General features: G+C 44.4%; 5 protein-coding genes across 7 annotated transcripts; 4 read left to right on the top strand and 1 right to left on the bottom strand.

Annotated features, from left to right (window-relative positions):
• Positions 1 to 19: 19 nt before the first annotated feature.
• LOC6541343 (methyltransferase-like protein 17, mitochondrial) lies at positions 20 to 2,153 on the top strand. Its single transcript, XM_001969340.3, has 3 exons — positions 20 to 1,122; positions 1,181 to 1,470; positions 1,530 to 2,153. The coding sequence occupies exons 1-3, from the start codon at positions 139 to 141 to the stop codon at positions 1,645 to 1,647; spliced, it is 1,392 nt and encodes a 463-aa protein (XP_001969376.1). The 5' UTR covers positions 20 to 138; the 3' UTR covers positions 1,648 to 2,153.
• Positions 2,154 to 6,600: 4,447 nt separating this feature from the next.
• LOC6541469 (ATP-binding cassette sub-family G member 4) lies at positions 6,601 to 13,524 on the top strand. 2 transcript variants are annotated; one of them, XM_026979642.1, is made up of 10 exons: positions 6,601 to 7,172; positions 9,579 to 9,971; positions 11,246 to 11,416; positions 11,481 to 11,617; positions 11,678 to 11,823; positions 11,886 to 12,124; positions 12,183 to 12,593; positions 12,656 to 12,756; positions 12,816 to 13,177; positions 13,237 to 13,522. In XM_026979642.1, the coding sequence occupies exons 2-10, from the start codon at positions 9,605 to 9,607 to the stop codon at positions 13,376 to 13,378; spliced, it is 2,076 nt and encodes a 691-aa protein (XP_026835443.1). In that variant the 5' UTR covers positions 6,601 to 7,172; positions 9,579 to 9,604; the 3' UTR covers positions 13,379 to 13,522. The 2 variants fall into 2 exon arrangements, with proteins under 2 accessions (XP_026835443.1, XP_001969375.1); XM_001969339.3 differs by having other exon boundaries at positions 6,630 to 7,001; positions 13,237 to 13,524.
• Positions 11,242 to 15,450, bottom strand: LOC6541433. Of its 2 annotated transcripts, none has more exons than XM_001969338.3 (2): positions 13,721 to 15,450; positions 11,242 to 13,664 (listed from the first exon to the last, which is right to left on the bottom strand). In XM_001969338.3, the coding sequence occupies exons 1-2, from the start codon at positions 15,326 to 15,328 to the stop codon at positions 13,557 to 13,559; spliced, it is 1,716 nt and encodes a 571-aa protein (XP_001969374.1). In that variant the 5' UTR covers positions 15,329 to 15,450; the 3' UTR covers positions 11,242 to 13,556. The 2 variants fall into 2 exon arrangements, with proteins under 2 accessions (XP_001969374.1, XP_026835444.1); XM_026979643.1 differs by having other exon boundaries at positions 13,587 to 13,675.
• Positions 15,451 to 15,459: 9 nt separating this feature from the next.
• Positions 15,460 to 16,097, top strand: LOC6541522 (bis(5'-nucleosyl)-tetraphosphatase [asymmetrical]). Its single transcript, XM_001969337.3, has 2 exons — positions 15,460 to 15,712; positions 15,771 to 16,097. Exons 1-2 carry the CDS (start codon positions 15,543 to 15,545, stop codon positions 16,027 to 16,029), a joined length of 429 nt encoding a protein of 142 aa, XP_001969373.1. The 5' UTR covers positions 15,460 to 15,542; the 3' UTR covers positions 16,030 to 16,097.
• A 50-nt stretch (positions 16,098 to 16,147) lies between these two features.
• On the top strand, positions 16,148 to 19,293 carry LOC6542077 (UPF0430 protein CG31712). Its single transcript, XM_001969336.3, has 4 exons — positions 16,148 to 16,619; positions 16,760 to 17,032; positions 18,637 to 18,720; positions 18,783 to 19,293. Exons 1-4 carry the CDS (start codon positions 16,272 to 16,274, stop codon positions 18,948 to 18,950), a joined length of 873 nt encoding a protein of 290 aa, XP_001969372.1. The 5' UTR covers positions 16,148 to 16,271; the 3' UTR covers positions 18,951 to 19,293.
• Positions 19,294 to 19,541: the final 248 nt, after the last annotated feature.

Below are 19,541 nucleotides of genomic sequence, written 5' to 3'. Positions count from 1 at the left end.
TAAAGCACAACGTCTGGCAGCACCGTCAGCTGATTGGCTTGGAACTTTTACAGCACTGGAAAATCGCCGGTAAACTCGTGTGGCTTTCATTTGTTTTGATTTCTCGGTTACATATTAATAGACTAATTAGAATTTAATATGAATTTTTCACTGAATTTCACAACGAGAAATCTAGTGCCACGACTGCACCGATTCACCAGCAAGATTGCCGTGGATTTGGAGCCAGCTGTGATCTCTGCCCTGGAACATGCCACCCTGAAACCCAGGAAACATCCCGGTGTAGTGAGGCCCAATCATGTGGAGCTGCCAAAACATTTGAATGACACTCTAAAGCGCATAGCGGGGGATCATCCCATCAAAAAACTACTCCATGATGGCCAGCAGCTCAACGCCTATATTAAATCCCGCCATCCGCCGCCCACGCAGGATGAGATTGAGAATAAGAAACGGATCATTATCGAAGAGGTCAACGCGAAGATGCCTCTGGATCGCCTAGCTACACTCGACGAAGACGAGGCTGAACGCTGGAGGCGCAAGCGGGATCTGGAGATCAACAAGAGGCTGGGCCAGCGTATCTACGCCTGGAAGCGAATCGATTATGGCGTATATGAGTCTCTTGTGTACGCAATAGCTCGTGGTGCCCAGGAGTATGCCGTGTTGAAGCGCATCCTCACGGAGCTGGCGCAGCGGGATGAACTGTTTCGGCCGCGAAGCTACTTTGATTTCGGATCCGGCATTGGAACTGGCATGTGGGTGGCCAGCGAACTGTGGCGCGAACACATTTTCGAGTACTACAACGTGGACAGGTCCAGGGAGATGAATGAGATATCTGAACTCATTTTGCGCGATGGCCATGAGAACAAGCAAATATCCCTGCGAAATGTATTTTATCGACAGTTCCTTCCCGCCATCGAAACCAATTATGATCTGGTCATTATTTCCCATACGCTTTTTGAGTTGGAGAACAAAGAGCAACGGGAGGATGTTCTGCGGAATCTGTGGCGGAAGTGCGATGGCTACATGGTCATTGTGGAGGAGGGAACGCGGCGCGGCAGCGAGCTAGTCAACGAGGCTAGGCAATTTTTGTTGGAACAGGAACAAGAAGGTCACACTGTGGCACCGGTAAGTTTCAACGTATTCGAGATGTAGAGGTGATAATCTGACTTATATATACTTTAAGTGTCCGCATGACACGATCTGTCCACGACTTCGCGATCTGGCCGATCGAACGCCCTGCAATTTTCCCATCTCCTACGTTCCTCTGCGTTTGGGTAGCGACTCCTTGGCGGACCGCCACACCTCCCTCTACAGCTATGCCATCCTGAAAAAGGGTTCACAATCCGATAGCTCGAGCTCCTGGCCGCGCATTGTGCGTCCTACCTTGGTTAGGTCAAAGCATGCCATCTGTCGCCTTTGCACAGAGAAGGGAAATCTCCAAGAGGTCATCTTCACGAAGTCCAAGCATGGAAAGTAAGTAAAACCACTAATGCCTTTTGAACTCCTCTTAAGTAATTGTATTTTCTTTGCAGGTCTGCCTATTCCTGTGCAAAAGTAAGTCGGTGGGGCGATCGTTTACCTATGTCGCTGGGACAGCCGCAAATCAAACCAGAATCAAAAGAATCAGAGGAACCACCTGTTTTGGCGTAGCTTAAGATGTTAAATCAATATATTAGGCATAAAGTCACGACTTGAAACTAATTGATACTAAAACTGGCATCCAATTAGTTGACTTAATTATGTGCAAACAAATCGTTGCGGGTGGAGCTGAATTTAATTAAACAGTTGCATTTAAATTAACCATACAATCCAAATGGCAGGCCGGCATGCTCATTGATACTAAATTTTGTTCAACGGCCAACACACCCTCACCTAGATTTTAATGTATGGCAAGACAAAAGGCGGATGCGGCTGCGGATGGGTTGGCCCCGCCGTTTTGGATCGTTTTGTTATGTAATGCCATCTGTATATAGGAGTCTTCGACTGACCAATGGTCGGCGACTTGAGCACGCCCAGTGTTCCGATATGTTTGTACACATACTGTCTTTATTATGGGTTTTTAGTTTAACTCGTGAGTTTAAAATAATATTTTATTTGTACAATAATATTGTTATAATATACATATTTAAATATCAAAATACATCTTGAGGAAAATCAAAGAGTCTACTTTTTTTTAATTAGGGATAATAGACTTCTTAGTCGAAATGTCTGGACTATATCTACGTGTCTCAAGCCAATCCCACTTTGGCTGACATTTAGTTATGCGAGTTTCGAGGTCTTAATGGGAGACGCGCCCTTTTAACGACCGCGGATCATCCCCGTAGCCATTCATCGCACCTTGAAGTCCTGTGTGCCATCAAAGGACATAATGTGGTTAGAAAAGGGCAACATGTGGGGCGCGAAAAATGGCTCGCCGATGGAAAGGGGAGTGGGTGCGGAAGGACTTCTTCCATGTACATCGGGTTTTAGGGATTGGCTTTGGAACAAGGTGTGTTACAGCGCAAAGAGTCGTGGATACATAACAAGGGACAAGGAGTTCCTATTGCGTACTATCCTGTGAGACTTTGTTGATTAAGGCTTATACTCTTCTATTACATTAAATTAATCTATTACTATAATAGCTGGTATTGAGTTTTCATATGCATATTTTCAAATAAATACTTAAATTTCCTTGGAGTAATAAACTTCTTGTCTGTAGTTTATAGTTTAACAATGTTTTAGATTTTGAGCTCGAAGTGTTATAAACCTTTTAAGGAGAATGATATATATTTTTTTTAATTTTCAGAGCAGATATCTTACACCGTTTGGATTGAAATTGATTGAAATGCCAATGCTAACTACAATATACTTTTTTAATTGGGTGCAAATAACAAGCAAGGGTGTTTTATATCTAAAAAAGTTTCTCACATCCTAGTTAAATAATTCTTTACTAAATACAAAGCTATATATTTAGCACATGGCTGAGAGGTGGGATTTCTACTTTTAAAAGTGGGTTATTCAATTACTTTTTTTAACTCAACCTGCTCGAGGGACCCAAATTTAATTAGGAAATGCATTTGCCAAGTTATTAACCCATTTATATAGAGGTGCGTATAAATGGCAGGATATATGCCAGGATCCGAGCCCAGTTTCTGGGCGGGCACACGTCATGAGGACCTCGGGGCAGTGGCATCTCCGACTCCGCTGCCAATTCCAATTCCATCTGGGCTCTATGTAGTCACTCCGGGTCGGGTGATACTAGGTGGGGTCGAGCTGGTCGCTCGTTAAAAAGGCGCGTTCGCCGATGGTGTCAGCTGTCGCTTCGCTTCCACTTGGCTATTTGTATTAGTACGTATTAGTAAGGTGCGTCCCACAACAACAACAACAGCGACTAGATAATGGTGTCGTTTAGAAAGCATGCGCCGCTGTTGCAAGTGGTGCTAGTGACCCACCCACCCATTCAGCCAGTCAGCCGGTCCGTTCCGTTCCGTCCGTCTGTCCAACAGTCCCAGTGCCAGTGCCAGTGCCAGCCAGCCAACCCCAACCGAGGCACTCAGCCAACCAGGCAGCCGGCATTGTCAGCGCTTCCTTTTGTTCCGCGCCGAGTTGATTCTCCAGTTCTAATGCGCTTTCACATAGTTAGATGGGTCGCCCGGGTCCGGGTTGATCACAAGTGGCTACCTACAGACTGGCGCTGACTTCTGGCCATCAGTTCGAATCCGAGCGTGGCCAGGAAAAGTTGCGGTCCCGGTTCCAGTGGCACTCGCTGTTTCAGTGCTAGTGATACCTACTTGGTGATTCATTTGTCCTTGCTGAACACGAGTCCTTTGGCGGCATATTTCATTCGCGCCTGTATCTTGCTGAACCGTTGCCATTATGGCCTACGATCCGGTTGAGCAAAATTTCAGGTGTGTGAGAAATTTGTTTAGCATTCATCGGACGATTTTCAAGTCTGGTACCGCGATGCGTCTTAAGGGGAGGTCATTTTCTGGTGAGTATTCAGGTGGATCTTCCAATTTCCCTCTACCCACGGGAGTATAAGACTGATCATCTGAAAGTTACAGAACTACTTCTCTAAAAGAAAAAAGTTTAGGCGGGCTGTTAGAAAACTTAATCCAAAAAAACCCGGCACAACCCATTAAACTAATTGAGGTGGTAATTTCCTAAATTTGATTATGGCTTTACTTTCGTTATTCACTTTCGCAAAGCTTACGTCAAACACAACACGTTAGCTTCATACTTATTCATAAAAAGCGCCATGAAAGAGTTCAAAATTGAGTGATTCACTTAAACGTATTGAAAATCCGACAAATAGTGAAAAATAGCGTATCATCAAAACAGCGGAATAAACCACTTTCGATGAGATTCCGGAGATATTGCCAAAGATCAAGTCTAATCGCATCGAGGCACGCGCATTATCCAGGGTTATCAGTTATTGAGATGCGGGCGCTACGAAGATTTATTGCCACCAGAACTGGACGAAATCACCCACGAAAAGACCTATCAAGAAACCCATGCAATTTGGACTTTGCTTGCATAGACAATCTTCTTGTTTAGGAGTCGTCGAGCTACAAATAAATGGGCATTGCATGATAAGTCGTATCATATAGGAGCGCCCACATTTCGACCAGCTTAGTGGTATGATGCCAGTAAATAATCCAACAATGTGGAGTACGATTAGGTGAAACAAGGAAATCAAGCGACTGCCTTGATTTTGTAGTCCCAGGAGTGATGAGCTTCCATGCGTCTTATTTACGATTTCCTATAGCTGTCATATGGCGCGAACGATCATAAATCGTAATCTTATCGTTTGCTTGGTGTACGAGGGCGTGCAGATTGTAGATGTGGTCAATATTTAAACTTATCGAGCCCTTATGTAAATTGTTATTTCGCACTTCTCCAGTCATTGGGTATTTGCCACTTTTTCAATCCCCGGAACCAGCTTAGACCGAAGTTCATGCGATCGCTGGTCACCAGTGGCACTTGATAAAGCCGTGACGTTTTGTAGATTTCTACACTTTGCTCTGTTCTTCATTATTAGCTTGGGAACGTACTTGCGTACAATACAATGCAATACTTACTATATCATTCGGCTTTTGTTTAGTCCGCGTCGAGCACGGCCAAAGTCCGCCAGAGGATTGAATCATATAGTAAAGTCTGTTCGGGGTTCGTTTGGTGGAGCAATTAATACGATAATAACTAAATAAGCACTATCAATGAAGTTGAATTGCTAGGGAATAGAGAATGGGAAGTGTAATATTTTAGAATTCGGAAAGGAAAAGTGAAAAACAGAGATTTTCCGTACTGATCTCAGGATATCTGTAAATTAAATAAGGATGAATAGTATTATTTAATAATACAGTTAAAGGTCGGCAGCGAGCATTTAAGTTTAAGTTCATTTATTGTGATGAACCTGATTCAGTTTTCGCTGACTAGGTACAATTATGTATAGGTTGATTAGGAATAAATTCAAATAAAATTGCAGTACTTAGGTGAAATTATAAAAAACTGCTCCAGAATATAGAAATAAATAAATGAAAGTGTAGTTTTCTTTTTTAGAGCTTGACGGGATATGATTAGGCATATTTACCTAATACCCTTTGGACCTTAAATTTCAACCTCATTGTCCTAAAAGTCCCGGGGAAAAGGGAATTGCTCCGCGCATGTTAATTAACCACAGGAGATCGATGAGCGCACCGAACAAGGAAGCTAATCGGTGAAGTAACTCTGATTCACGCGCGGCACAAAGAGCCAGAACAAGTAAAACCGCCTATTGATGGATCCGTTGTGAATATATAGGCATTGTAAACTGGCCCGATAATGCGGTCCGGGAATAGAGCTCGCTTTTGTTTCAGAATGCGTTGCCATTGCCACAGAATAAAGCCGAAACGAGGAAAGCGACGGCGACGCTAGCATGTTTATTACGTATTACGTATACGCCAATTATGGAGTGCCGAAGAAATTCGATATGTGGACTTGTGACCCCAGAGCACGAACCGTTGTCAACCGGAGCAATTGGGCCGCGATCGTACCGCCAAAAAGCCCAAAACTCAATCAGCTACCACAAGTGAGTATCTGTGTGTGCTCCGGCGCGTTGGTGTGCGTGAGCGGCTCTTATCAGCGAAGGAAAACGACAATATAACAACGCCAAAACACTAATAACCAATGCGAAATGTACGCGAACACCGACTGTCGAACGATCTTGGTTTGAGTTTCAGTGCTGGGAGTCTAGCTATTTTCACCTGCAGCAAAGTGTGCTGAAATTAAAATAATACAAATTAATAACTGGATATACTACAATGTACACACCCATTACATTTAATGATTTATAGGACATTTGAAACAGTGTGTAAAATCAACTCTATTGGTTTTGTAAATAAAGTGATATCATGAATAAAAAAACTGGTTTTTATAGGTGCACAGACTGATTCCTAATGTTCCATTTACAAGCATTTGCAACTGAAGATTTTAAATGGATTGCCACATCAGCAGCTACTTCAGCTTACTACTCTAAAAACAGGTTGCAATCTATAGAAATGAAATACTCGGAGTAAAGCAAGGTAATTCTCTGAAGTCAAACACATACATGTTAGTTATTTCCCGCCAAACACTGGGGAGCTGCCACCACTGAGCGCCTTCGATAAAGCCTGCGCTCCACACACACCCACTTGGGAGCTGAGATACACGACTCACACCCGCTGAGACGGCCGATCGTGTTCTTTGTGGCCAGTGAGTCGTCAGCTGGCCGACGAAGCGACTCTCCGACTTCTGGGCGATCGGATCGTATCGGATGGGATCGGGAACGGGAACGGGAACTGCTACCGCCATATAGCCATACGGCCATATAGCCATTCAGCACTGCAGCAGCACAGCTAGCTGGGATCACTGTTTGTTTACTGGACGCCAGTCGCGCACGTCGCTTCGAAGACGCTGTTACTCGGTTGTGCGGATCGCGAGTTTAGTCCGTGCGAAGTAGTTCTCTTGCAATCCCTTCCAGAGTGCGTGAATCCTGAATCCTTCCAAGGGTAAGGACTTCGCCTGAGTGCACACACAGCTGTGCTGATACGAGGGGAGGATGTGAAACCTAGGAAAAGGATACTAAAAACCAATTTTGGGAAAATATACAAATTATAAATAATTGGTGTAATCAATTTTTTAAGTTTTAAATAAAACCAAAGCGTACTGTCAAGAAATCTGTGAGTGACTAATTTTATAAATTAGAAACTATGAATGACTGAAGAAAACTAGAGCAGCGTAATAAATGTTTACAAAAATTATGAATTTTTAAGGAGTTAAATCTTGGAAATATGATTCTGAATAAAATGATATATGACTAATTTAAGAAAGTAAGCCATTTCGAAGAAAGTATCTTCGCCAGCCGCAGTAAAATGAATCGACGTTTTTAAGATAGACATTTATTAGCCAAGAGCTTATCAGTTACCAAATGCCTGTCTTTGGTAACACATAAAACTCATTCAAACCGCATGAAGGCAAGTGTTAAATGACTCAATGATTCATGATATGGTATCTTTTGTGTGAAATGTATCTTTTGGCGACAGTAGACCTGATCACTTATGGGTCACTTCCGATTAGACGACCCCCACCAGCTGGCATATCAATGCAAAACTGCTTAGTCCGCTTTTTGAGCTCTGAGCTCAATATTTCAAGTATGTTAAATAAATAAAATCGATTAGTTGACACATAGTGCTGTCACAGAATGCGGCAATCGCACTCAAAATCAATACGACAATAGCCGAGGCCCAAAGATGAAAAGTGGGTGTTATTTCCGTGTTATCACAATATATCAGAGGGTATAAACAGAAATCTGTTCCCAGTCATCGGGATCGGAAGGGATTTGCTCCCCGTTTCCAACAGCTGCTGCTTTCGCTTCCATCTCCTCGCAGCAGCACCGCCACATAAAATCTGGCGGAGAAGGGGATCGGGTGAACCGGTTTGTTCGGCCGACACTGCGATGTATACACGGTATACAAAACAATGTTTCGGGGCAGCATCAGCACACACAGTATTTGTGTGTGCGAGTACATAAGTGCATTGGTGTTAAAGGCCGATCTAAGTCCCCCAAAAGTCGCAGGCAAACACGAAATGTAAAGCCGTGCTCGGCTCGAACAAAGGAGTCCAAGAAAACAGCAAGTCCGGCAAAACGTGACCACAGGGGGCTCCTCTGGTATCAGTCAATAATGATGTACAGCCAGCCGATTAAGACCCATCAATGTCACTCCCTTCGTGACCCCCAGGTCATCACCGGGTAATATGAGGCACTGACATAGGTAACTGTAGGCCCTGATAACTAAGTTAAGTACATGGTTGTGGGGTAGTTCGCTCTGGCAAGGTTCCTACCTTTCCCAACTACTCGAAAACGGAAAGGGAAATCTCCCGGTCAAGGAATGTGCCCACATCCAGATAAGACAGCTCGACTACAGTCACTATTATATAGTCATTCCTCACAGTTACAAGTGCAGTTCATCTTCATTTTCTACATGTGAGTGATCGTTGGAAATCGGTTGATCAGATGCAAAAACATTAATGGGTTTTTCCCGAAGTAAGGATCAAAATATGTACACAAAATACCTATTTATATACAGTTGATTATGATATTACTATATCAAGCCATTCATGTACCTACTGCTATACCATTTATGGTTAATATTCAACTGAAATTTCCAAGAAAACGGATTGTTTCGCAGTTAATTATGAACAAGTGATTGCAGAAACAAAGATTCACTCGTCAAAGGCCTTCCATTTCAATCCCGCTTTGATAAGCTTTGGACAACCCAACAAAATAGCTGCAGCTCCACCATTTGTTCTTAATTCGCCGCTTGGGACAATGCTTTTGTTTCGATCAGCTCGGTTCGGATGGGATCGCATGGGATCGGATCTAGAGAATCGAGTGGATCGACTGGATGGACGGATCAATGGCAGATGTGCACGACAGCACTCACGATTGCCATTCCAGTTCCACTCAATTGTGCCGCTTTATTGTTTGCCCGCCTCCGCCTCAACACAATAAGATTGTACCTTGATCTTTTCGCAAATCTGTGCATTAAATGTACTCGCATTTAATTGTCTTTTGCAGCAGTGCGAAATGTGGAGTAAATTGCGTGCTACATTCCGCTTATGTAAACTGGCACTTAATTGGAACGGTGGATGATAATTGAAATGTTTCGACACCCATCCCATTCGACAGGTCTGCGGTTAATCGGTAGTATCATCTACGGTGGATTAGTTGCTTCTCCTCCTCAATCCTCCTCTTATAAATGAACAATCTTGCCCTGCCATCGGGAATAACCCATCTGAATGACGATCTCTCAGCTTTCGATCAAAGTGCACATTCACCTGCAATGAAAACAGTTTCAATGTAAATCTAATTATTTTATATCGGTTAGCAACTGGTTGCCAGATTTAGCCGCGCGCCTCCATCCAATGAATCTTCAGACAAACATCCAACAAGCTAATCATCATCTATACGTAGCGCTTTCTCAGATGAACAGAACATTATAGGATTTTATAAGACACTTTAAGTGAATCCACTGAGTAATATTTACAACCAACTAAATAATTTAAAAATGTAATTCCACCTTCAGTTGACAGGCTACCCTAGAATCCCAGAATGGCGACATCGCGGGAACAGTTCTTGTTCGGCAGCGGCAACGGCAACGGAGTGGCCGGCCTCGGTCTGGGCATCGAGATCGGGGAGGTGACCTCCAGTCGCGTCTACAACACCACCACAGTGCCAGTTAGTAACAGTGGCGGATGGCGGAATGCCCAGTCCAGTGTCACGCCACCACCCATTCCCACTCCGCCCCAGGTGAGCTACACCAATGGGAATACGGCCAGCAAGCAGCCGCCACTGGAACCCGTCGTGGAGGAGGAGGTGCACTACGACACCGACGCCCTGAACAACCTGCCAGCCCGGGAGCCCGTGGACATGGAGTTTAAGGAGTTGTCCCTCACCGTGAAATTGGGCTTTAATCGAGGTGAGCTACTGAAGGAGACCGTCGCCAACTAACCAGTGCGAGCGCATGAACTAAGATATGGATCGATAAGGTTGGCAGCGGGGACCTTAAAATTAGCTAGGTTTTTATATATGTTTTACGATCAGCGGCTACTCTTTGAAGACTGTTTTCAGTATCGACCTTCAATTCTTGATATCCTACAAGTATAAGCCCATAAATAGCATTTGAAGCCTGATCTTCAAAACTAGTGCTATAAATGAAGTTGCAAGGAGTCTTTTCATTAGTAGACATCTGTGGGATACATACATCGTCAAATATAGAAAATACTACAGATAATATTTTTAAAGTACGAGTTCCGCGAGATTACTAAATCCGAACAAAATGTTCCTCAAGGTTATTCTCTTCGGCAGAGCCTCACATACCAATCAGCCATAAACACTTGCTTGCTATTTCTTTAACCAACTTGGTTTTCCATTGATTAGATAAGCGGCGATCATTCCGATCACACCCCTCCCATTTGTATATATTCATTGCCAGTTAGTCATTCATAAATTCCCTTTCCGCAGAGTTCACAGAATGAATCGAAATTACTTGCCCATACAGTTAATAGAGTATTTGTAATTCGATGTTGTGGGTTTGCTTCAAAGCATTTTGCTAATTTCAAAGTTCAAACAATATCGTAACTTGATTAGAACCTCACAAATTTTCGACCCGTGTCGGTAATTATACTAAAATGAAGATAATATGCGTGGTCAACGCTTTGTTAGATATATTGTCATTGCTATCGGCGACTATTGGTGTTCGGAATATGTAATATGGATTGCAAGACAATAGGATTATGAGTTAATTATGTAAATCAGAACCCAGATGCCTTTCTTCTAAATTTTAAACCCTTTTTTATGGCTTGATTTTATTATAACTATAATCCCCGACAACTATACTAAACTATACTACACTAAAAGTATAGGATGAGGCTTACTAACAGTTTGTTTAACATAGTTGTTTACTGACTGAATTGTTTCCTAGTTGTGTAGTTAACTGGTTATTCACTGAACCGAGTAAATTCAGATATAAAGGGCTTACATTTTCGGAGACTTTACCCCACTAGCAGCGTAATATTACATAGTTATAGCCAGCAGGTGATTCATGAAAATCGCTCGTTGTACGCGTACTCATGGGTTCTCTCCATTGGTTCCCTGAACCTTGATACCGACGACCGTATAAAAAGCCCCTGAATGTCTATTAAGTTTTTATGATCACTTACGATGGCATTAAGTAATTTCGCAATTTTTTAGGATCCAAGGAAATCTTGCACAATGTGTGCGGAAAGTTCCCAGGCAGCCAGCTGATCGCCATTATGGGGCCTTCGGGTGCAGGGAAGTCCACTCTGCTGGATGCTCTATCAGGTTTCAAGACGACTGGAGTGGATGGCTCCATCTTGCTCAACGGCCGACGACGTGATTTGCGTGAGTATAGCGCGATATTCAATTGTTTAATTTATCCAGAATTCCTGACAATCCCACTCTGTAGCTTCCTTCCGTCGGATGTCCTGCTATATCACCCAGGATGATCGTCTGCAGCCTCTGCTGACGGTGAACGAGAATATGCATATCGCTGCCGATCTCAAACTGGGTCAGACCGTCAGCTACGAGGAGAAGGAGAGCAGAGTGAGTGGAGTGATTTCTAGTTGTAGGTCATTGCCTTTAATCGCGGAATTACACTTGCAGATCGAGGACATCCTGCTGCTCCTAGGCCTATACAATCACGATCAGACCCTTACAATGCGCCTGTCCGGTGGTCAGAAGAAGAGGCTATCCATTGCCATGGAGTTGATCAATAATCCCACTGTGATGTTCCTGGACGAGCCCACAACGTAGGAGCAAATATAGCTATTTACCAAACTGGGGGATGCTTATATCTTGCTTTCTTTTTCAGTGGCTTGGACAGTAGCTCCTGCACAAAGGTCCTCGAGCTGCTCAAGAAATTGACCAGCCAAGGACGAACCATTATTTGCACCATCCACCAGCCCACGGCCAAGTTGTTCCAGATCTTTGATCAAGTCTACGTCCTGTCCGCTGGCAACTGCGTTTACCAGGGCAGCACCCAGAAACTGGTGCCGTTCCTGCAGTCGGTGGATCTGCCCTGTCCCATGTACCACAATCCAGCGGATTACAGTGAGTTCAGCCCAGATCTGTGACAGAATTTACACTAATTAATTCCCTTATACTCCAGTTATCGAGCTCGCTTGCGGAGAATATGGATACGACAAGGTAGACACCCTTAAGGTCGCCACGGAAAACGGAAGCTGCCTCACCTGGTTCGATAATCCCAGTGCGGTGTTGCGCGCTGAGGTCTTGATGAGAAAGTATCCCATACCAAAGAAAAGCAAAAGCCGATCCCTAGAGGATACCAGCTACTCAAACCAGTGCTCCGTGCTTTTGCGACGGGGTTTCATCAAAGCCAAACGAGACACCACCATGACGCACTTGAGGATCGGAGTCAACATAGCAGTGGCCGCTCTATTTGGAGCTATGTACGATCACACGGGACGGGAGGGATCTCGAGTACTTGACAACTATAATCTGCTGTTTGCCATACTCATGCACCATTCCATGACGACGATGATGTTGACTGTTCTGACTTGTAAGCTTACTTTTGTCGATTGCGTAGGCATACTAACCCATGTAAATTGAACATTTGACCAGTCCCCATGGACATCTCCATATTGATCAAGGAGCACTTCAACCGCTGGTACTCGCTCAAAGCCTACTACACTGCCATGACGCTCGTGGATCTGCCAATATCTGTGAGTAGCCGTCCTAAATATGCCTGATTTGCATTGTTCATTGACTTCTTCGGTTACAGACCATAAGTTGCTTCCTCTTCACTGTCATCGTTTACCTATGGAGTTATCAGCCAATGGAGTGGATCCGATTCTTTATGTTCTTCGCCATTAGTTTACTGACCGTCTTTGTGGGTCATAGTTTCGGTTTGATGATTGGTGCCTGGTTCGATGTGGTCAACGGAACGTTCTTGGCCCCAGTGCTAACCATTCCCATGATGATGTTCGCCGGCTTTGGAGTGACCCTGCGTGATCTGCCAAGCTACTTAAGGTGGGGCAGTCACATATCATACTTAAGATATGGACTTGAGGGCTTCATATCAGCCATATATGGCTTGGATCGAGGTACCTTGGCCTGTGAGGAGGCGCCATACTGCCATTACAGGTGATTATTATCTGTTAGCTTTTTTTTTCCTATAAGCTAACTTTGTTTTCTGCTCGCAGGTATCCAAAGAAATTCTTAGAGGAAATCACCATGAGAGGTGATCAGTTCTGGAACGATGTGATCGCGCTGGTTGTCATGATCCTTATTTTCCGATTTATGTCATACGTTGTGCTGAAGGCCAAGATAAAGTCGATCCGATAAGCCATCTGGGGGAGACACACCTGTAGCCCATTCCTTGTATTATACATTAAGTGTTGACCATTATGTTTAGTGCTATTAATATTTAAATAATATGTACAAGTACATAAAACACTGTTAAATAAAGCTACGATTTGTAACTAGCCTAAAAGGCCGATATGACCTCATTATATCACACAATTCAGTTGACCACGCCTTGGGAAACCTTCGATTCTTCTCCTGCATTTGCTGACGGTTCTAAAAGTTGGTGCAATTCCTTGGCATTGCTGGCCATTTTTGTGGAGTTCAGCTGAAACAAGACTTTTTGTTAAACTTTATATATTTCCAATTCTAGATAGTGCTTACAATTACAACTTTTCGGCCAAGGGATTCCAAAAGTCTTTTCTTAAGACGCATTAAAGAAGTTGGTTTCTTGCTAAATTTCAGCGTCTGTCCTGCGGTGAGCAGTTCAACAAAGTATACACTTTCCTCGACACCCATTGTCTGTACTCGTAAGCTTGGCACATTTATTCCGACAATGGGACACACCACATCCACGCCCTCCACATCAGCGTCGCCACTAAGCTCCTGGGCGTATTTCGTCAAGTCTGGGCGACCTTTCAGCAAATAAGCTGGTGCAGAATCAAACTCTTTAAAAGCTCGTTCTGTTTTAACTTTTGCCATCGAAGGCTGCTCAATGGCTACAGCAGATCGCAGGACATCCAAACGACTATCCACCTTGGGTTGGGCTCGCTGACGTTTTTGTTCTGCTTTTAGTTCTTCAGCTGCATTGATCAGATCCTTAGAGTAGTGACCCAAGGTGCACAAAGAAAGGCAGGTGTCTACAAGGTTGTCAGGGAAATAGTCGTACTCCCCATGATCTAGCTTGCGAAGAGCAGCCAGCTCCAGTTGTCTGATTTCCTCAGGAGCTAATGCACAATTAAGTTGGGCGCTGGCCCACAGGAATGTGGCCAAGTCTTTGGCGCGCAGATCTCCTGGTTTTAGCAGCGTCATTAGTCGCTCTACAATGATGGTTAGGCATGCCTTCTCATCCCAAAGCTGCTCGGCAAAAAATGCAAAGATATGAGCTAGTCCTCTGGGTTCAATAAGGGTTATCTTCACAGGATCCAGGCAGATATTCTGAAGGTGTAGGCACACTCGTTCATCTTTCACTTGCTGCAACCGCAATGCCTTGACGAAGGAGACCAATAAGGCATCACTTCCGGTGGTGAGCTCCAGATTTAATATGGCATTAACGAGGCTTGCTTCATATGCAGACTTCGCTTCACCGGCTACCACCGTTGAGGTTTTGTACGCCGCATTGCTGATCACAGCAAGGTCCAGTTCACTTAAGGCGGGCAGATGAGCTGGTAGATGCTCTACTAAGAGCTGCTGGAAGTCCTCAGACGATTTTGCCTGCTTCTTTTGCAATCCGAGATAGAAGCACACCTGAAGGAATCGCTCCTTATTGCCGCGAAAGTCCTCCTTAACCAATCGTTTCATGGCTGCGTGGTAGAAATCCGTTCGCGTCAACCAACTAGGTATGAGGAATAAAAAGGAGTAGAGCGTCTCCAGCACGATAGAGGTATCCATCTTGTCCAGCTGTTTGGCCGCATGGTTATCCAACGCGTTAAGGGCAGTCACATACATGGGTACAGCGGCATTGGAGCGATAACTGGAGGCCTGGATGATCAGGGCGGGCAATTGGGCGGCATCCGTTTTCTGCACTGTCCGCTGAAAGTACCGGTCGTCTGTGATGGGGAAGAAGTCGGCGTACCGTACCGTCGTCTTGGGCAGCACGTGATCTGGATCCCGGTAGCGCTCCACTGCAATGTGCTTGGCGAAGCGGGTGATCAGTGTGCCGGACTCTTCGTTGGTGCTCCGTAATACATCTCTGGGCGTAAAGGAGGCGTAGCTTCTGATGGGACAGCCCAAGTTGGTAACGCCGGCAAAGCGGCGGAGGAGGGCGTACATATCGGATGCACTTCTTCTGAATTTATGTAATGAATTTACAAAACAACGTGCGCATCTAAACCGCAGACATACGTTAGGACTGCATTCGTATTCCAACACTGATCAATTTCCGTTTACACAAAATGAAAGGAGGAAAAAGCTAGCACAGCACCGCTGTTATCGGACACTTCCCAGCACTGCTTAAACACCTGTTTCGGTTACCTGAAAGAAAAATATGAAGAAAGCAGCTGGATTTGTTATTTTTCGACGTCTTTGTGGAGAAATACAATACCTATTGTTAAAGGCTTCCTACGGGTCCTTCCACTGGAGTTCTCCCAAGGGACATGTAGACCCAGGCGAGGATGATTTTACCACCGCTCTGCGAGAAACAAAAGAGGAAGCCGGGTAAGTGCGCCACCATATTTTTTTCATAACATGCTTAATTCTAGAACTGCTCTCTTAGGTACGACGAGAATGATCTGCTTATATATAAGGACACTCCTCTGACCCTAAACTATGTGGTGCAGGGCAAGCCCAAAATTGTGATTTACTGGCTGGCGGAGCTGCGGAATCCCTGCCAGGAGCCCATTCTCTCCGAGGAGCACACCGACCTCAAGTGGCTACCCAAGGAGGAGGCTAAGCAGTGCGTCGGCTTTAAGGATAACCAAGTCATGATCGACAAGTTCCACCAAATGATTTTAGATCAAGACAAGCCAAACTGAATCCAAAACAATTGCCGGTCTAATGTTGCGCAGCACTGAAATGTAAATAAATAAAATACCACAGAAAATACCGTATCGGAAAATACCAGAATTATGTCAGGGCAATCTGTGAGCGTTATGCACACTGTTTTTAAGGCATCCGTGAAAATTGCTTGAAAATTCGCTCTCATTGATTTGTTGTGGCAGCTAAGTTAAGCGCTCCGACTAGCTCGAAATCTGATCCAATCACACACTCCAGCGCCATGGGCTCCCGTTCACGCACCCCAAGTCCGTCGGGCAAGCGACGACACCACAAGAGCAAGCACAAAAAACGCAGTAAGTCCCACCACGACCACGAGCGGCCCAGTACAAGAACGGATAGAGACAAATCCTCGGAGGTGAACAACCACGGGCGCCACCGCGAACGGGACAGAGACCGCGAGAGGGACAGACACCGCAGCGACCGACACACGGAGCGCGACTACCGTCACTCTCCCTCTATCCTGAAATCCCGGAAACGCTCCAGTTCGTCGAGCAGCGACAGTCAGTACTCCGAGCAGGAGTCGCAACGCAGCAAACAGAAGCGCAGCCGCTTTAAGAAACTGGATGAGGTAAGTGGAATTCATAGTGTGCTATCTTGAGCATCCATAAGTACGCATTCCATACAGGCCTCTTTCCGGGATAATCTCATGCAGCGCTTATGGTACAGCTGTTTCCAAGAAAGCAAATAAACTATGACCTACCGTTACAGCAAAACCAGATACAGGTAGAGCGCCTGGCCGAGATGGAGCGGCAGCGTCGAGCAAAGGAGCTCGAGCAAAAGACCATCGAGGAGGAAGCCGCCAAGCGCATTGAGATGCTGGTAAAGAAGCGCGTCGAGGAGGAGCTAGAAAAGCGGCGCGACGAAATCGAACAGGAGGTCAATCGACGCGTTGAGACCGCCAAGGCTGAGATGGAGCGCGAAATGATGCTGGAGCTGGAACGGCGGCGCGAGCAGATACGCGAAGAAGAACGCCGGCGCGAGGTAGGTGCTCGTATTCAGATTCCGCTGGACGACTGCTGCTATCACTGTCAGAAAAACGTACACAATGCCACATCTACCGTACACTTGAATAAACCTAAAACAGCAGTTCAAACAGTCGTCTCCACCACGTCACGCGAAATCGATCCGGCGGCGCTCTCACTCACGGCTCACTGGCTGTTCATCCATCTACCCATGTCCCATCAGCATCCCCGTACTAGATTGCTTACATAACCCTGGGCCGAGGGCGCCCACTAACCGGCTACATCACTAACCAGTCGCACCTTTTCAGAGCCCCACATGCAGCAAGCCATGCAGTGAGTCGAGATGAGAACGCCACGGCTGATTTTGCCTCTTTTCTTCTTGCCAATAATTTTGTAATTTTTTATTTTTCCTACCAAAAAAGCCAAAATGACGACATTGCCAAGTGTCGCATGTGTCAAAGTTTTGATGCCCATTATTGCAGACCTATTGCATACTCTTAGCTTCATCTTTTGTTCGTTCCTACCCACATATTGTATCATTTTAATTTTGGTATTGGTTCTCGTAACTCGTTGTTGTTGTCATTGCGCGCAAACTCCGCTTCAGTAGGCCCGTGCAACGAACGTGCTGCTCTTGTCCCGTATGCAAGTGGGTGTTTTGTGACCCGTCCCCGCAAAACACTCGCGTGCACTCCACGTTGAGCCGCCATGCCGGAAGTTGAGCAAGCCTGCTGCCAAGCGATTGGTCCACGGACGCACTTCCTTCACACCAAAAAAAAAAAGAAATACAAAAGCAATTCAAAGTGGTGTCCCTAAGTTAGTCCGGGTAGTTAGGCACTCTAGTTGTGGGCGGGCCAACTGAGTTTAGTCCCAACAGTACGCTGCATGCAAAACAAATCAGTGCCATTGAAAACGGGTGAGTTTCCTACGCCAGCGATGTGATGTGCCCAGCAGCCGTAAGGATAACAGGCGAAAGGACGCCACACAGATCCCAAGACTCACCCCCAGTGCTTAGCTCTATAGAACTCTGTCTGTAAGATTTTTAAAACCGGATACGCATTGGATTCTTGACCGTACCGATTGCCACTTCTTTGTGTTTGAGCTTTTTGTTTTTGAGAGCAAATTATGTACGTCTGGAATAGCGAAAAAACTCCACAAAACTAAACCCAAATCGAAAATCTCCAAAAAAAGAAAACTATAAATTAACACAAATTTAGCCTATTTACTGGAATAATGACCTATTTAAATAGTAAGTAGCAACGATAAAAAAAAAAATCAAATGAAGACCAACCATTTAGCAAATACTAGTACATTTGTTTATGTTGTGTGCTCCTTTATTGTAATAAACTAAAAGAACAACCTACTTTAAACATTCTTATTAGACACTACTAAATGTTTTACTTTCTACCGAAAATATTCTTTGTAACTTATTGTTAAACATAAAACTAGATTTTAACTGCCTTTGCAGCTCATCAAGCAAAAAACTGCAACCACAAACGTGCGTCGAATTCGTCGCACAGTTTGCATCGCTGATGTCAAGAGACTATTTATTTCTATATTAGCATTAAGCTTCCCGCTAAAAAATCGATATTTGTTATTAATCGTCTTTTTGTTTGGGTTTTATAGGAGGATGAAAAACAAAAACGCGAAGAGCTCGAAGAAATTTTGGCCGAAAACAATCGCAAAATCGAAGAGGCGCAAAGAAAACTGGTAAAAGCTCTTAAACAAAAAACCTCATTAGTATGAAAGTAACCGATTTCTTCTCTCCATAGGCCGAAGAACGGTTAGCAATAATCGAGGAGCAGCGCCTAATGGACGAGGAACGGCAACGCATGCGCAAGGAGCAGGAAAAGCGCGTTAAGGAGGAGCAGAAGGTCATATTAGGCAAAAACAATTCCAGACCCAAGCTATCGTTCTCCCTGAAACCGGGCGCATTATGAGGAGCGTAGGCATCAGTCTGGTGACCGCCGCACCTTTTCTTGTTAACAGCTTTTGCTTTTTTTTACCTCAGTGGCTTTTTGCCTGCGCCAAAGACCATGCACTCGTTTTAATTGTTGTAATTGTGTTCTATATTAGTTTATTATTTTAAAGACGAGCAATGGTGTTGGGTGCAGGCAATGCGTAGCCAATAGATTCAACGTTTTCGAAATTGCCAATTACTGAACACATACGGCTCTATATAGTACAATACGCTAGCGATTTACTTAACCTTTTCTACATAAAGAATTCATATGTGAGACAAATGATTATGTGTAGTGCGTCGTATTGTTGTCACAGCTGAACAATTAACAAAAAAAAAAAAACCAAAAAGATGTCAGTGAAATACAAATGTAATCTATTTGCAATTTTTTGATATTTCAAGAAAACATAAAACTCAGCTGAAATCGATAATAAAAACTTTAGAAATGCCAAAAAGTTATTCAATTTTCCCCTCTTTAAGTAATTTAATATTATTGAATATAATCTGTATAAGCTTACGAATTTCAGATTTGCTATGCGAAAACTCCAAATGCATTAGCAAAAGAATTAAA

The sequence above is a fragment of the Drosophila erecta genome, unplaced genomic scaffold (genome assembly GCF_003286155.1).
Source record: "Drosophila erecta strain 14021-0224.00,06,07 unplaced genomic scaffold, DereRS2 tig00000055-arrow-pilon, whole genome shotgun sequence".
Taxonomy (NCBI): Eukaryota; Metazoa; Arthropoda; class Insecta; order Diptera; family Drosophilidae; genus Drosophila; species Drosophila erecta.
This window is presented reverse-complemented; position numbering and strand designations above follow the sequence as displayed.

Bases quoted from the DNA above. Each gene is read 5' to 3' on its own strand.
- LOC6541343 (XM_001969340.3), top strand. From the start codon at position 139: ATGAATTTTTCACTGAATTTCACAACGAGAAATCTAGTGCCACGACTG. The intron at 1,123-1,180 runs GTAAGTTTCAAC...ATATACTTTAAG, and splicing joins AAGGTCACACTGTGGCACCG to TGTCCGCATGACACGATCTG. The intron at 1,471-1,529 runs GTAAGTAAAACC...TTTTCTTTGCAG, and splicing joins ACGAAGTCCAAGCATGGAAA to GTCTGCCTATTCCTGTGCAA.
- LOC6541469 (XM_001969339.3), top strand. From the start codon at position 9,605: ATGGCGACATCGCGGGAACAGTTCTTGTTCGGCAGCGGCAACGGCAAC. The intron at 12,594-12,655 runs GTAAGCTTACTT...ACATTTGACCAG, and splicing joins GATGTTGACTGTTCTGACTT to TCCCCATGGACATCTCCATA. The intron at 12,757-12,815 runs GTGAGTAGCCGT...CTTCGGTTACAG, and splicing joins TCGTGGATCTGCCAATATCT to ACCATAAGTTGCTTCCTCTT.
- LOC6541433 (XM_001969338.3), bottom strand. From the start codon at position 15,328: ATGTACGCCCTCCTCCGCCGCTTTGCCGGCGTTACCAACTTGGGCTGT. The intron at 13,665-13,720 runs GTAAGCACTATC...GTCTTGTTTCAG, and splicing joins TTGGCCGAAAAGTTGTAATT to CTGAACTCCACAAAAATGGC.
- LOC6541522 (XM_001969337.3), top strand. From the start codon at position 15,543: ATGAAGAAAGCAGCTGGATTTGTTATTTTTCGACGTCTTTGTGGAGAA. The intron at 15,713-15,770 runs GTAAGTGCGCCA...CTGCTCTCTTAG, and splicing joins GAAACAAAAGAGGAAGCCGG to GTACGACGAGAATGATCTGC.
- LOC6542077 (XM_001969336.3), top strand. From the start codon at position 16,272: ATGGGCTCCCGTTCACGCACCCCAAGTCCGTCGGGCAAGCGACGACAC. The intron at 17,033-18,636 runs GTAGGTGCTCGT...TGGGTTTTATAG, and splicing joins AAGAAGAACGCCGGCGCGAG to GAGGATGAAAAACAAAAACG. The intron at 18,721-18,782 runs GTAAAAGCTCTT...TTCTCTCCATAG, and splicing joins AAGAGGCGCAAAGAAAACTG to GCCGAAGAACGGTTAGCAAT.